This window comes from Zalophus californianus, chromosome 11, assembly GCF_009762305.2.
Source record: "Zalophus californianus isolate mZalCal1 chromosome 11, mZalCal1.pri.v2, whole genome shotgun sequence".
Lineage (NCBI taxonomy): Eukaryota > Metazoa > Chordata > Mammalia > Carnivora > Otariidae > Zalophus > Zalophus californianus.
This window is the reverse complement of record NC_045605.1, coordinates 56,697,192-56,711,786: the sequence shown is the minus strand read 5'-3', so window position 1 is coordinate 56,711,786 and position 14,595 is coordinate 56,697,192. Positions and strand designations below refer to the sequence as shown.

The following is a 14,595-nucleotide window of genomic DNA, read 5'->3' as shown; positions in this document are numbered from 1 at the left end:
GGCTGTGCGGGGTGTGCAGGGGCCAGGCAGAGCCGGGGACTCGGGGTCCTGCGCCCAGCTCAGGGCAGTTCTTGCTTATTGCGGTTCTTCTCAACCAGCCCCAAATCCCTGGTCTCCGAACTTAAGACTTTACCTGCAAACTAGACAGAAAGATTCACTGGACCCCCACCCCCACTCCCACTGAGAGAAGCGCAGGGGTCAGCTTGGAAACAAGAACCCAACCCCCCAGGCACTGAGCCCTGCTGGGGTGGGTGGGGGAGCCCAGACTCATGAGAAATCAGTTGTTTCCAGATGGGGTCAGCATAGCAGAAATGGACAGGCAGATGGACAGGCAGGTGGATGAATGAAAAGAGCAGACAGACAGGGGAAAGCAAGAAGCAGAGGGGAAGGCAGCCTGTGCTCTGGCTGGGCTGGCTGCCCTACATGTCCTTGAGGCCAGCAACTGGGTCTCTTATTTGTCACAGTGTCCCTGGCACCAACCTCAAAACCTGCTGTGTGGCAGGTGCCCAGAGGATCTGTTGAGTGTGAGTGGAGGGAGGCGGCCTGCAGGGAATGGTCTCCCTCAGGGTCCCCTCTTGTCAGTCCTCTCCTGACCCCCAGGAAGACCATGTCATGGCCCTGGCTGGACAAAGAGCAGGCCTGGCATGTCCATCCCAGCACCTGGGCCACCTCGGCTGCCCCCCAGTACCCTGGGGCTCCAAGGGTGAAGGCCTGGCTCCTTGCTGCAGGCCCAGCACAGGTGCAGCATGGGGGAGGGGTGTGTCTGCTGACGGAGACGATGAAGGAAGGACCAGTACATGTCCCTTCGCTGGGCTCGGTCCCTCAGCCAGGGAGCAGTTTGTAAAGCTATCTAAACCAGGAGGGCCCAAGGCATTGGACCAAGGTGGGGGCTTGGATCCCCAGGACCTAGGACTCATGTTGGAAATTCACAGTAAACCCAGGAAGAAGGTGTCAGGCCAGGGTCTCTGCAGCCAGGCACATCCAGGACAGGAAGCTCAACCACCATGGGGTTCCCGCAGGGGAAAGCAGGGAGGCTGTGTGTATAAGGCGGGAGGAGTCAGGTGGGAGGCAGAAATAGAGAGTGAGAGAGATGAGAGACACACAGAAAGATAAGCAGCGATTCGAGAGGCAAAGCCCGAGAGGAGACACTGAGAGATGGGAAGGGAGAGACAGAACTTGGTACGGTCGGCGCAGGGCAGGGGTGAAGGCCCCTGCGAGTGCCAGCCGTGGGAGGGGTGGCCAGGCCCAGGCCCTCCCCAGGGGGAGCCGCTTTGGTGCTGAGAGGGGCCAGGTCAGCAACCTGTGAGGAACAGCAGGAGGACCAGGGGGCGGGGGGCGCACACGAGGCGAGATGGGGACAGCAGGAGGCGTCAGGCGAGCGGAGGTGTCTGGGAGGGTGACCCGCGAGGGACCCTGACCCAGGCACAGGCTTGGCGCACGGCAGGTTTTCGGATGGAACTGAAGGCGATGGCAAGGAGGAGGGAGAAAGAGGAACAGGAGAGGAAGACCACACCAGAATTACCTGATCAAGTGATAGCTGTGAGATACCAGAGTGCAGCAGAGAGGGGGTGGGGAGAGAGGGGGGACATGCGCCGGATCAGAGCGGTGAGTGACAGAGAGAGAACGTCAGTCAGGAATAAAACAGCCAGTTGGTGGTGGTGGCTGGATCGGGGCCCCTGCCTGGCCTTAAACCCTCCCCCAGGCCCAACCCCACTTCCCCACTGCACCGCTCTCCGGGGTGCTACCCGAACAGGCAGGAGGCCTCCAGCGTGGCACACCCGAGTGCTGGGTGTTGGTGACAGCCCTGGGGAGCAGGTGAGGACAAGCCGGAGAGGAGCCCAAACCCGCCAGAGTCCACACAGCAAGTCATGGCAGAGCTTGGCTCTGGGCTCCCAGCTGGGTGTTCGTTCCAGAAGCCACTCAGCTCTGGCTGAGGAGGATGGGCTAGGGGACCCGCTGGGCAGTCCTACCCTGAACAGGCTGCCTGATCAGGGCTTCTCCAGGCCCAGGGCTCAGGAGGAAGTTCAACTGGCTAGGGTGGGGGCTGGGCTTGTGGGGTGTGCAAGGGAGTCAAAGCCTACTCACTTCTGGAGCACGAAGATGCCAATGATGAGCATGAAGGAGATCAGGTCCGCGGTGACCCACATGAGACAGTACTCGTCTGGGGGCTGTGGACAGATGGCGCCATGGCCAGTTTTCAGTCATGGCCAGTCCATACCGGGGCTCTAGACTGAGGGTCCATGGGTAGGACGACCCTATGTCACCATCAGGGAAGGAATAGGGAGGGCCTAGAGGGGGTTTGGGGCTTGGGGCCTTGAGATGGTATTTTGTAGGAGTGGGCTCTGAGGGTGTGCGTGTGTGTGTGTGTGAGAGAGAGAGAGAGAGAAGAGATGCGGTGGTCAGGGCAGAGATGGCATGTGTTAATAAGTGGGCTCTGAGGGGGTGTGTGTGTGTGTGTGTGTGTGTGTAAAGAGATGCGGTGGTCAGGGCAGAGATGGCATGTGTTAATAAGCCTGGAGAGTTTGTGTGCTTAAGGGGGCTCCAAGCAGAAAGTGAGTAAATGGAAGGCAGACAGCTGTATGTGAAGGTGTGAATGACGAGCAAGTATGCAGGGGTGTGTGTGAAGAGGCACATGGCATCTGTGTGGGTGTAAGAGTACGTGTGGAGTGTGGGCTCCCCCTCCAGGGGCCAGGGAGAGCAAAGCCTCCAGTGCGGCCAGGCCTCCAGGGCCCTTGATCTCAGGTAAACTGAAGGGGGGTGAGGCTGTGCCAGGAGTCCTTGCTGTTGCTCAGCTCCTGTGGCCTGAAAATTCGAGTGTGCTCATTGCTGCTGCTAGTCAGTAAGTCACTTCACGTTGTTCTGAGCAGAGCCCTTGGAGGTTTGTAAGGACAACGGGCAGGTGGATGGACACACCCTCCATAACCGAGATCCGATTCCGTGACCCTGACACTGTCTCAGCTATAACAAGACCCTTGGACTGGCTGTCATATCCTCAGGGAGGTGGCAGTAGGAGCACAGCAGGGAGGTCAAGGGTTTCCCGAGCCCCCAGTAGCAGAGCTGGGACTGGAGCTCAGGCCTGTCAGCAGGGGCTTGATCAGCCAGGTGAAAATTGGTTTTATTTGCTGTATTCTCAGAACGGCGTTTAATGACCCCTATCCTTGTTCTATTGTTACTTTTTCTAATGCCTTCCCCTCCTTTAAAACAAAACATAGGGCGCCTAGGTGGCTCAGTTGGTTAAGCGACTGCCTTCGGCTCAGGTCATGATCCTGGAGTCCCTGGATCGAGTCCCGCATCAGGCTCCCTGCTCAGCAGGGAGTCTGCTTCTCCCTCTGACCCTCCCCCCCATGTGCTTTCTCTCTCTCTCTCTCAAAAATAAATAAATAAATAATCTTTAAAAAAAAAAGGAATAAGAACTTTCTCTCTGGCAGATTTAATTAAATATCTAAATGTTAATAAAGCATTAAAAAAAAAAAACAAAAACAAAACATAATAAACGCCCCCCAAACCCAAACCCCAAGTACTAATTTACTCCTCTAGGGCCCTTGAGTGATGTTTTCCTCCCCATGGGCTGGGCCCAGGTTCTTCCCACCCCCTAGCACCTTAGTGCAGACCCCAGAGGCCATGAAAATCCTCCTCACGCGCTGTTCCCCACCCCTGAGACCTCACCAGAGAGCCCCGAGCGTGGAGCCTGCCCCCCACCCCATGCCACAGGCTCTCTCTACACACCCCCAGGGACCCTCTGCCCCCTGACCATCCCCCAACTCACCATGATCCAGAGGGGGGAAGGCACCTGGGACAGGGTGTGGGAGTTGTCGGAGGTGACAGAGGGGACCCCCGCGCACCACAGCAGGGAGAACAGCCACGGCGCGTTGACCGTGTAGAGGTTCACACTCAGGTTCCAGGACGCATAGTCCCTGTGGGGCAGGCGGACAGAGGCTGTCAGCCCTCCGAGGGGGCCCTCCGGGCCCAGCGTGGGATGCCTCTAAAGCATGTCCCCCTTTATAAACCCACTATCCTCACCACTGTCTCCAGAGAAGGGAATCTCCACCCACAGAGGACCAAGCTCAGACAAAACCCAGATCTGCCAATGCTCTCAACCTCTACTCTTTGAACTACGAGCCCCAGCATGTCCGGGCCCCGCTGCGTGAGCTGGGGTGGGCACCTGAGCTCCTGGCGGGACACCTGAGTGTAGCGCAGGTTCAGCCTCTGGATGTGGCCTCTCCGCAGGCTGGTGGCCGCCTCCTTGGAGCCCGACGTCTGCTGGAAGCCAGGAGCCACCTTCCGCACGAAGGGCCTCTGCCGGTTGGGCAGCCACATGACCTGCAGGCAGGAGGGGGCAGCCTCAGATTTCTCTTCTGTCACCTGGGGTTACAGCATCTACCCCTCCTAAAGCCCCCAGAAGGGTTAAAAGTGATGGGATATGGCCCACAGTGAGGCTCACGTGTAATAATCATCTACAGGGGACAACGTGGTCCAGCCAAGCCTGTGAACTGCTCTCCCCTCTAGACCCCTGTCCCAAGACTGATAACCCACGTCACTCTGTAGCTTGCCACCGGTCCCGTGTGCTGCCAGAAAGTGGTTTCCAATTTCTCTGAACTCTTGAGTATTTTACCACAGGGATGCGGAAATACCAGTGTTCCAGAGAACCAGCTCCTGCCCTCTGTCCATTTTAAAGGCCTTTCTTGTTTCCCTCCCGTCCCCATGATGACCCTGTCAGGAAGGCAAGGGGCCCGCTCCCCCATCCTGCACATGTGGAAGCTGAGGTCCGGATGGGTGGCATGGTGCATCGATGCTGGAGGCCTGCTCCAGCCAGGCCTGGGGCGCAGCCGGGCAGGGCCTCACCTGGTGCTGGGGGAAGCCGGAGCGCAGCAGGGCCTCCAGCGTGACGTTGAGGAAGCTGCCACGGTACGGGTGCTCCCGAGGCGGGTCACGCAGGTTGAGCAGCAGTGTGGCGTTGCCCTTGGCCAACTCCAGGAGCTCTGCCAAGCTGCAGATGGACTGGTTCTGCGCCTCCCTGTGGTCAGAGGGCGACAGGGAGCTGGCCGTCCAGAAGGGATCCGTCTGGCAGAGAGAGGGATACACAGGGCTGCCTCACCAGCCACCGAGCACGGAGCGTCTGCTGGTGTGCGGGGTCAGGCAAACTGACGTCAGGGGCCCTGTGGGGAGTCTAGGAGATCCCACCCCTAACTTCTCCACGCCACCCCTGTTTCCTGAAAGTCATTTGCTTGGAACTTCTCCCAGACTCCAGCACATTTCTCCTCTAGTAGCATTTCAGACCAGGAACCAATCTCCCTCTGGAGTTTGACAGAGTTCCCAGTTTTTACCTGTTAACTATTATCATCACTGTCAACTTTTTCTGATGGGGAAGACAGAACGCGAACAAGCACTAACGACCATGACATCCGGGCTCCAGTGGTAGGAGCTCAAGCAGGCCACTAACCAGCCTGGCTGTGAGTCACTGATGCTAGGGGACTAGGGGTCCTCTGAGCTGCTGGCTGCCCCTGGCCCTCTCACTCTGTGGGGTCCCTGCCTGTGTTTTCCATGCCTAGGACTGGGACAGGTAGAGCCAGACCTTCAGGAACCACTGGCCAGCATTGAGCCTCTGCAGGATGGTCCAGTTCAGCATGGAGGCGGGCCTGCGGGCGAACTCCGGGAATTCCTCCGCCACGTTAGTGGTTCGCCGCAGGGTGTTGTCATGCATGAGGAAGGGCACGCCATCCAGGCTGCGGGAAGGCGGAATCCCCCAAGTCACTGTCCACCCAGGTCCCTCACCTGCCCACCAGTGATCCCCTCCACCAACATCCGTACACTCCTTCCCACCCACCTGCACCAGCCCCCGTGGTGGAGGTGGTGGAACCAGGCAGGCTTTGCTCCTCTCTGGGCCTCAGGCTCCCTGTGTGCACAGGGAGGACAGGGGGTGAGTCCCTCTGGCTCTGTGAGGGTTGGGGGGGGTGAGTAGGGACTGCTGAAGAGGGAGGGCTGGGCCTGTTAGCAACCACTAGCAGACAAGGTGTGACCTCATTTGATAATGGGGAAACTGAGGCTGGGAGAGGGAAGTATCTAGCTCAAACGCACTAGCCCAGGAAGTGGTAGAACCTGACTTAGAACCCAGTCCATGTGACAGGACAGGACAAATGCAGGCCCCTTTGATACATTCCCCCTTAGCACCATCCCGGTCTACCCCACTGGAGCTGTGAGCAGCCCCTATGGTATCTTAGTGTGAAACAGTAAGAGGCACATGTGGCCCCCTTCCTCAAGGCATTTTACCACCATCTGCTAGAAAGTGATAAACACACAATTCTGTGATACCTACACTGGAAACGATGGCTTCTCTAACGGTGGTATCTACACTCAGAACCTCACGTGTGTGGTGCCCTTATTCACTCACTTCACCGCCTGTGTAAACTGCACACGGTAGCCCCGCCTCTTTCCCCCCTCTCAGAGGTCATCTGTTGTGAGATTGGTATGAATTCTTCTCAACCTTTATACTACCAAGTACTTTTAAAATCTACATGTTGAGAACATAGAAATCGTTTTATGTGGTCTTCGAACTACAATATAAATGACATCACAGTGACTATCGCTCTGCACTGTTCTTATTTCACCTATCCGTGTTTGAGCTCCGTCTTGCTGAGCCATATAGATCTAGTCTTTCCTTCAACTGGATCTGTGGCAGGACTCCAGGTCCCACTCCCCAACCCCTGCTTGAAGCAAGAGCATCTGTTTATTTCCCTATTTTATATTCTGGCATTTGGCACAAACAGGGTGTGGGCCCTGCAGTGGAGCCAAGCCCTGGCCCTCCCATCTCAGGCTCTGGGACCCGAGGTTCCTCCAGCAAAGTCCCAGGTGTGTATGTGGCAGGGATGAGGGGTGCTGTGGTCCTCCCAACCCCCCACACCTACCTGATGGTGACATCAGCCTGTAACCCATACAGCTTCTGTTCCAGGGCCTTCTGGAAGGACATCAGCGTGTGCTCTGGGGCCAGCTAGGTAGGAAGGGAGAGCCAAGATTTAGCTGATGTACACCTCCCCAGCTAGCGTAGACCCTTCCGTGTTGGGAGGCTGGAGTAGGCCTGGTTCTAGTTCTTGGTCGTCCAGGCAGTAGCTGTGGGACCCGGGGCACCACGCAGCTTCTCCAAGGCTCGGTTTCCTTATCTGTTAAATCCTGCCTGCCTCACAGGTTTTCTTTGCAGGAAAGGAGGCAGGGGTGGTTAGTGTTGATGTATATAAATGTGGGGGTGTGAGGGCTGTTATACAGTCCTCTGCCTTGTGGCAATCTGGGGCTGGGGCTGCAGCCATGTTTCCTCCTGGTTACACCCCGGGTCTGGGTGGATATCCCAGAGGGAGAGGAGAAGGTACTCAGGATGGCAGAGTTTCCACAGGGTGCCCAGTTTTCTCATCTATACAGGCATGACAAGACGATCCCCTAGACCGTTACATGGATAATAAGCCCCCAACATATCCGATATGCAGTAAGTGCTTAATAAGTGACTACTATTAGTCCTATAGCATATATACCAGAAGATCCTGGTTCTAGCCCTGGCCCTGTCATAAACTAGCTTTGTGACCATCGGTGCATCTCTTTCTCCTATGGACCTCAGTTTCCCCATTTTCCCCTTGGGCATGTATATTCAGTGTTCTCTGAATTCATTGGGTCCTTCCATTTGGGGGTCTTTCCAGTTGGGAGTTCCAGGTAGCCCTCCCTAGTTCTGTCCAGTCTGAAGACCCTGTCATATCCTCTGTAGCCACTGGGCGTCACCACCAGACCAAGGATTGGGCTAGGACCCAGTGCGAGGGGTGGGGGGGTGGTTAAGAGGAAGGGAGGTCTTCTGGCAGTGAAGGGATGGGCTGCAGGGGGTTCCTGTGGCTGATTTTATTCCCACCAAGACACACTTGTGCCCACCTTCTCTCCCTCTGGCCGTGCCGCTCCCACACGTTAACACATTCCCTGCCTCTGGGAGGTGGCCTAGCACAGCAAGGGCTTTGGGGCCGAGAAGGAACAATTCCACTCCCCGCTCACCTCACCTCTGAACCTCAGCGTCTCTAGCTATAGAACAGGCTAATGTTATCAAGCTCATTGGTGAGATGAGAGACATCAGCAGTCTCTATACCCGAGTTCCTTACTTCCCCTTCCCCTGGGGCAGAGCAGCTTTGGGGGACACGGCTCCCTTCTCCCAGTCAGGTAAGCTGTGTGAGGCCCCACCCAGAGGCAGAACAGGGCCACAGAGGCATTAGAGACGGGCATGGACTCGGTGGAGTTCCTGCCCATCTCGCCTCTAAATGTCCTGCGGCCAGGCCTCTCACAAGTGACCACCTCAGAGGTGCCAAAGCTCCCTTGTCGGCTGAGGCTGCAGAAGGTAGACTGTGGGGAGACACAAAGGAGCCCAGCAGGGGCTACAAAGACCCCTGGGGAGCAGGGGAAGTGATGGGGAAGGGCAGAGGCTTTGTAAACTCAGGTCTCCCTGGGGTAGGTGCTGGCCTCCTGGAGAAAAGAGCCGTGGAAACCTAGCCTGCCCTGGCCAGCCTGGGGGCCCCAAGAGGGCTCCAAGAAGCATGCAGGATTTCAGGGCAAATTCTTTTTTTTTTTTTAAGATTCTATTTATTTATTTGACTGAGAGAGACACAGCAAGAGAGGGAACACAAGCAGGGGGAGTGGGAGAGGGAGAAGCAGGCTTCCTGCGGAGCAGGGAACCCAATGCAGGGCTCGATCCCAGGACCCTGGGACCTTGACCTGAGCCAAAGGCAGACGCTCAACGACTGAGCCACCCAGGCGCCCCTCAGGGCGAATTCTTAATCCTTACCTGCCTCAGGCCTAAGCCCAAGTGGGATTCTGAGTGTGTATGTGGCGGGGGCGGGGGGGGGGGGGGGGGGCGGTTGTCACAAATTCGGCTGGGCAGGCCACTGTGGTTCAAAGTTCCAACGCTGGAGTTGGTCTGACCAAATGTTAAAGAACACACACACACACACGTGTGGATCCAGAGGCAGTGATGCACCCAGGTGTGGACTCCAACACACGTGCAGGCGCAGTGACCCACGGGGCTGTGTCAGGCATTCGTGCCAGCCACTCAGCAGCCACCTCGGGGACACAACCAGCCACAGGCACAACGTGGGAAATTCTACAGGACAAATGACTCAGTTTTTTTGACAAACAGCATATGGAAAAAAGGGAGGGGGATTGCTATATACTAAAAGAAACTTGGAAGACATGTCAGCCAGATGCACCATGTGGACCCTGTTTGGATCCTGATTTTTAACAACTCAACTGTAAAAAGGTATTTTTGAAACAATAAAGGAAAACTAAACATGGATTCAGTATTAGATAATATTAAAGAATTATTAATTTGGTTATTAAAGAATTATTAATTTGGTTGGGTGTAACAGCATCATTGTAGTTATCATTATATTAAAACAACGTCCTTAAGGATTAGAGATATATCCTGACGTACGTATGGGCAAAACGATACGATGTCCGGATGTCTGGAATTTGCTTTAAAATATTACAGCAGAGGGGTGCCTGGCTGGCTCAGTCTGTGAAGCATGCAGTTTTTGTTTTTTTTTTTAAGATTTTATTTATTTATTTATTTTTGGAAAGAGCGAAGAGTGTGGAGGGGAGGAACAGAAGGAGAGGAAGAGGGAGAGAATCCCAAGCAGACTCCACACCGAGGGCAGAGTGTAGGCCAACCCGGGGCTTGATCCCACGACCCATAAGATCATGACCTGAGCCAAAGTCAAGAGTCCGATGTTCAACCAACTGAGCCACTGAGGTGTCCTGGGCATGCAGTTCTTTTTTTTTTTTTTAAAGATTTATTTATTTATTCATTAAAGAGAGAGAGAGTCAGAGGGAGAAGCAGGCTCCCAAGGAGCAGGGAGCCCGATGCGGGACTCGATCCCAGAACCCTGGGATCATGACCTGAGCCGAAGGCAGATGCTTAACCATCTGGTTTCAGTTCGGGTTGTGATCTTGGGGTTGTGGGATCGAGCCCTGCATCTGGCTCCACACTCAGTGCGGTGTCTGCTTGGGATCCTGTCTCCCCCTCCCTCTGTCCCTCCTACTGTGCTCTCTCTCCAAAATAAATCTTTTAAAAAATCTTTAAAATATTGCGGCAGAAAAGAAAAAGGGAGACAGATGAAACAATGGCAAGAATACTGATAGATGTTGAAGGTGGTCTTGGAGTCATTATACTATTCTTCGGTCTGGGATTCCTTATACCATTCTTGCAACTTCTATGAATAATAGAAATTTTTCCTACTAAAAAAATGATCTATGCTGGGGCCACTTGGCTCCTTCCCCTTGGCTGAGCACCACCCCTTCAGTGCAGGAGCTTGTCCCCTGGCCTCCAGAGCAGGCTGGGTGGGTAATCTAGGTCCTGAGCAGAAGAGGGGCTGTAGTCTTGGTCCCCGTCCACCTGCACGGGCTGTGCTTCTAAGTTATGCTCATGATAGTCTGCAGCATAAGGCTCAGAGGGGACTGGTGACACCCCCAAGACACACAGGCAACATGGAGCAAAACTGGACCCCAAATCCAGATCCCTCTGACTCCAAAGCCATGGCCTTTCCCGCTGGTTTCTTCCAGGAGGTGCTGGGACCAGCAAAGGGTATGTTGGGAGAGCACCAGGGTCCAGCTGGGCACAGATGTCTGAATCTTATCTAAAAAATGGGCACAGTAACACCCACCACAGGTAGTGGGGAAGAACCTAAGGGTGATTCACAGCCCCATCAGACTCAACACCTCCTTTTACAAGTTACTTTGTGAGGCCACCTTGACTACCCTGAAATTCAATGACATCATGGAACTCTCAATCACTGCAAAAAACAAGAAAAAGCTCTCACGAGGTCCTCAAGCGCCCCCTGGGGGTGGAGAGTGGTACTGCCCCTGTTCAGAACCACAAGTCAGGGTGTTCTTGGAAAGGAAACCCTGGTCCAGAGAAGGGAGAAGGCCTGCCCCAGAAAGCAGGAATGTCTGCCTCTTATTTTCTGTGTACCAGGCTCATAGCTGGGCACTTCGCACGTGCTAAGTCCTGCTTTGCTTGGCCCACTGGCGCAGACACTCTCGTTAGCCCAGAGCACAAGATGAGGAAACGGGCACAGCGCAGATAGGGATCGATCCAGGCTCCCCCAGCTGCCAAAAGGCTGAGGAAGCATGACTCTAAAGCCATCCTCTCAAATGGAAGGTCTACTGTGGGGTCACAGGGCTCTGACTTTGACTTCTTCCTCTCTCCAATTCAACCCCATTCAGCTACCTTCCCTTTAGCAGTGGGCTCTGAGCCGTACTCATCCCGTCCACCCCCCACAGCCTGAAAGGTGCTCCTGCTGACTCTTGGAACCCAGGGCCCTGCTGTTCTCCCCACACCTGGCACCTCTCTCTCCTGGGCCTTCCCAACCCACAACCTGGCTGGGTCTGGCCCCAGCCTGAAGCCCTCCTGCATCTTCCCAGGGCCCCCGGGATACAAGTTAAATCTTTTAAGCAAGATGCCTTCAGGACGCTTCAGGATTCAGTCCCATCTAAGCTCCCCAGCTTTTCCACCAGTTCTTCCCAGATGCCCTCCGAAAGGGCTAAAGATTATTGCTATTACTACACTACGCTTATTCTATCCCTTTCCCTACAAGGTCCTCTCTACAAGGAGATAGGTCTTGGCCTGTCTCTCCTAGAATGGCAGCTCCAGCCCACCCTGCTCTGTTAGGACGCTCAGGTGGCACTCACCATGGGGGCGCCGCGGTGGCCGATGAGGGCTGGCTTGGGGCCCAGATCCTTCTTCTCCATGATGCAGGGAGAGGAGATGGTGAGAGGCACCAGGTAGAAGGCAAACACCACGGTGAAGAAGGTAAAGAGAATGGCCATCTGGGAGGCTGCAGACACGGGCCGTGAGTGAGGCTGCCTGGTGAGCTGTGTGGCTCCCGTGAGGCCCACCCATGAACCCTGGGCAGCTTGGAGGTGGGGGGGATGCCGGACCTCTCTTCCCTCCCCCTGTCAGGACCCAGATGCTCTGCGGGGACCCTGCACCACGGGCAGCCCCCATTCTTGCTGGGAAGGTGAGCTTGACTTTTCACTCCCACATAGACAGGCAAGCAGAGGAGGAAACATGCTGCAGCCCTCGGTGGAACCTGTGGGCCACTCTGAATCAGAACCCTCACGCTCAGAGCAACACCTTATCCCCAGGCCACCTAGGTGACGTCCAAGTGAGGGCAGGATAAGCCGGTTTGGGTACTGGGAAGGCTGTCATACTTACAGGATCGTTCTGCCCGGGCGAACTGTCCCGCCACGATCCAGGAGAGCGCAGTGATGGCGGCCAGGGCCCCCACGTGCAGGAATGGCGCTGTGCCCTTGTGTGTGGGAAGGGGCAAGAGGGACCATTGGCTCCCAGCCACGCCCACACCCTCTGGTCACCAACATCCCGACAGCCTATCTCTATCCACGGGGCAGGCAACTCTGTCTCCATTTTTCAGTGGAAGGAAACTCGGGGTGCAGAAACCCCAAGCTATAGCCCCTACCCTGCTCTGACTTACTATGTGACCTAGACCGCTCCCTGCCCCCTCTGGGCCTTTGGAGAGATGTGAGCGATAAAAAGGCACTGCCTTGTTTGGAAGGTCGCGAGGAAGCAGCTGCTCAGCGACCCCCCCCCCCCAACTCACCTGCAAGGAGATGAGCAGCACCTCCCACTCGTCCTCCCACAGCTGGGCCATGGCTGACATGGCCACCACCGTGGACACGAGGATGACCACCAGCCCTATCTGGAAGCGGAAGAATCACCAGACAGAGGGTCAGAGCAGGTGGGCCTGGACAGCCCGAGCGTCCCCAGTGTGTCACAGAGGGGGGCAGAGGCAGCAGGGGGAGGCCGAGAGATGGACACGGGGAGGAATGGAGAACGCGAGACCCACAAAGCAGGGAGGTGGGGAAGCGGAAAGGAGGCACGACTGAAAGCGAGCCAGAGACAGCCAGCCAGAAGTGACAGCTAGGGACAGGGGCGGGAGGAGGCAGGCAGACCTCAAGAGAACAGAAGGGAGGCCAGAGGGGAGAGAAGGTGGGAGGAAGCTGGGGGGAGGCGGAGGCTCAGCCCAGGGTTCAGCCCCCCTGAGGGTGTGAGGAAGGAAGACACTCGGCCAGTGGGGACCTCTCCTGGGCCCAGCTGGTCACGTCGAAGGCCTCTCCTAGCCCGGCCAGCAGCCCTTGGGGTGAAGGGTGACTTGTCCAGGCCTCGGGGGCAGGAGGCTGAGGAGCCGGGTCCCCTGCAAGACTGATAGCGCCTGAGGGTGCAGCAAGCAGAAGTGAGGTGGGGTTCTGCCCCACGGGCCCCACTGCCAAGGCTTGCTTCCAACTTCTACTGTGTGCAGTGGGGGCGGGGGGCCGGGGGGCGGGTTGCCCCCGGAGCTGCCTCCTGGAGAAAGCAAGGAGCGTGACTCCGAGGGAAGACGAGACAGGACCTCCACAGGACAGACAGCTTTGGGGACAGATGGATCTGAAACATCTCATGCAATGCAAGATGCTCCCCCAAACTAAGTGAAGCCTGGTTTCTGACTACTCAGTCCCCAGCCCCCCACCTCAACACCCCCTCCCCCCGACTCCAGCCACCTTCCCCTCCCTGCCAAGCCTGGCACCTCTAGGCTCAGGTCACACCTCTCCCCCAGGTCCCCCACCCCCCTCTCCGTAATGGGCCAGTCAAGGCCACCACCCCCTGCCCCGCAGCTGCTGCAAGCTGTCTCCTCACTGAAACCCCCTTTCTCTTCCTGCAGGGCCTTCCTCGAGGCAGAAGTCTTCTGAAGGCCCGCCACCAACTGAATGAGCTGGCACGGGGAGGCCAGAGACAGCGGTTGATCCATCTTCGTTCCCTGCCAGGCAGGGAGGATTCATCCTTGCCTGGGATTAAGTTTTCCTTTGGAGGTTTGTCATTCCAGCCCATCAGCCCGGAAATGAATGTTCCCATAAGAAGCAGTAATAAGGCTGAGATGGGTGGGGGCCTTTATGGGCTGAAAAACGAGAAGAGGAGAGACGCAGGCAGACAAGAGGGCCTGCGTGCCCGGGGCCAGGGGAGGGACGTCCTGCTTTCCTCATGTTTATTCTTCTAATGTCTCAGGTGAGGTCACGATCACCTTGATTTTACATGCAGGGAAACCGCTCAGCATGAGGGCTTGCTTGCCGTGCAGCTTTGAGGGGGCAGATCCAGAAGCGAACCCCATCCTGCCTGTCTCGGAGGTCGTGCTCTTTCTGGGGTGTCCCGCTGCAGTGGAGGGAGGCCAAGGAGTGTGCTTGCCATCCCTGAGAAATCCCCCTCCACACACAGGCTCCCTGCGTGCGCCCCCCCCCCCGCCCCCTCCAGGCAGGCCCTGGGCACAGCCAAGGTCTCTGAAGGATTGTTTATGACATTCTCACCACATTGAACTGCTGCTAGTGGAGAGACCTGCGATGACACTGATTTCCCATAATCCTAACGCAGTTAAAATTGTTATTCTCTCCGAGTCTTGCCGTGGCTGTCGTGGCAACCATTATGCTCAGCAGCATCACCACGGTGCTCGATGTCTGTGGGGTACCCTCCCCCCACCCCATGTTGTCTCCCGAAGCCACAGTAACAGCACCGGTGCCCAACGTGACCATTGTTCCTCA

General features: G+C 56.4%; 1 protein-coding gene across 4 annotated transcripts in view; it reads right to left on the bottom strand.

Annotated features, from left to right (window-relative positions):
* GDPD5 (glycerophosphodiester phosphodiesterase domain containing 5) overlaps positions 1-14,595 on the bottom strand; it is an 83,400-nt gene that overhangs the window by 4,291 nt on the left and 64,514 nt on the right. For 3 of the 4 annotated variants that reach the window (XM_027581176.2, XM_027581177.2, XM_027581180.2), the window contains 10 exons: positions 12,630-12,728; positions 12,227-12,320; positions 11,701-11,846; positions 6,903-6,985; positions 5,573-5,723; positions 4,843-5,061; positions 4,163-4,320; positions 3,767-3,914; positions 2,086-2,168; positions 1,523-1,537 (listed from right to left, as the gene is read on the bottom strand). In XM_027581176.2, the coding sequence (XP_027436977.1) occupies positions 1,523-1,537; positions 2,086-2,168; positions 3,767-3,914; positions 4,163-4,320; positions 4,843-5,061; positions 5,573-5,723; positions 6,903-6,985; positions 11,701-11,846; positions 12,227-12,320; positions 12,630-12,728 (1,196 nt within the window). The remainder of the gene's footprint in view (positions 1-1,522; positions 1,538-2,085; positions 2,169-3,766; positions 3,915-4,162; positions 4,321-4,842; positions 5,062-5,572; positions 5,724-6,902; positions 6,986-11,700; positions 11,847-12,226; positions 12,321-12,629; positions 12,729-14,595) is intronic. The other variant, XM_027581179.2, reaches the window with a different exon arrangement.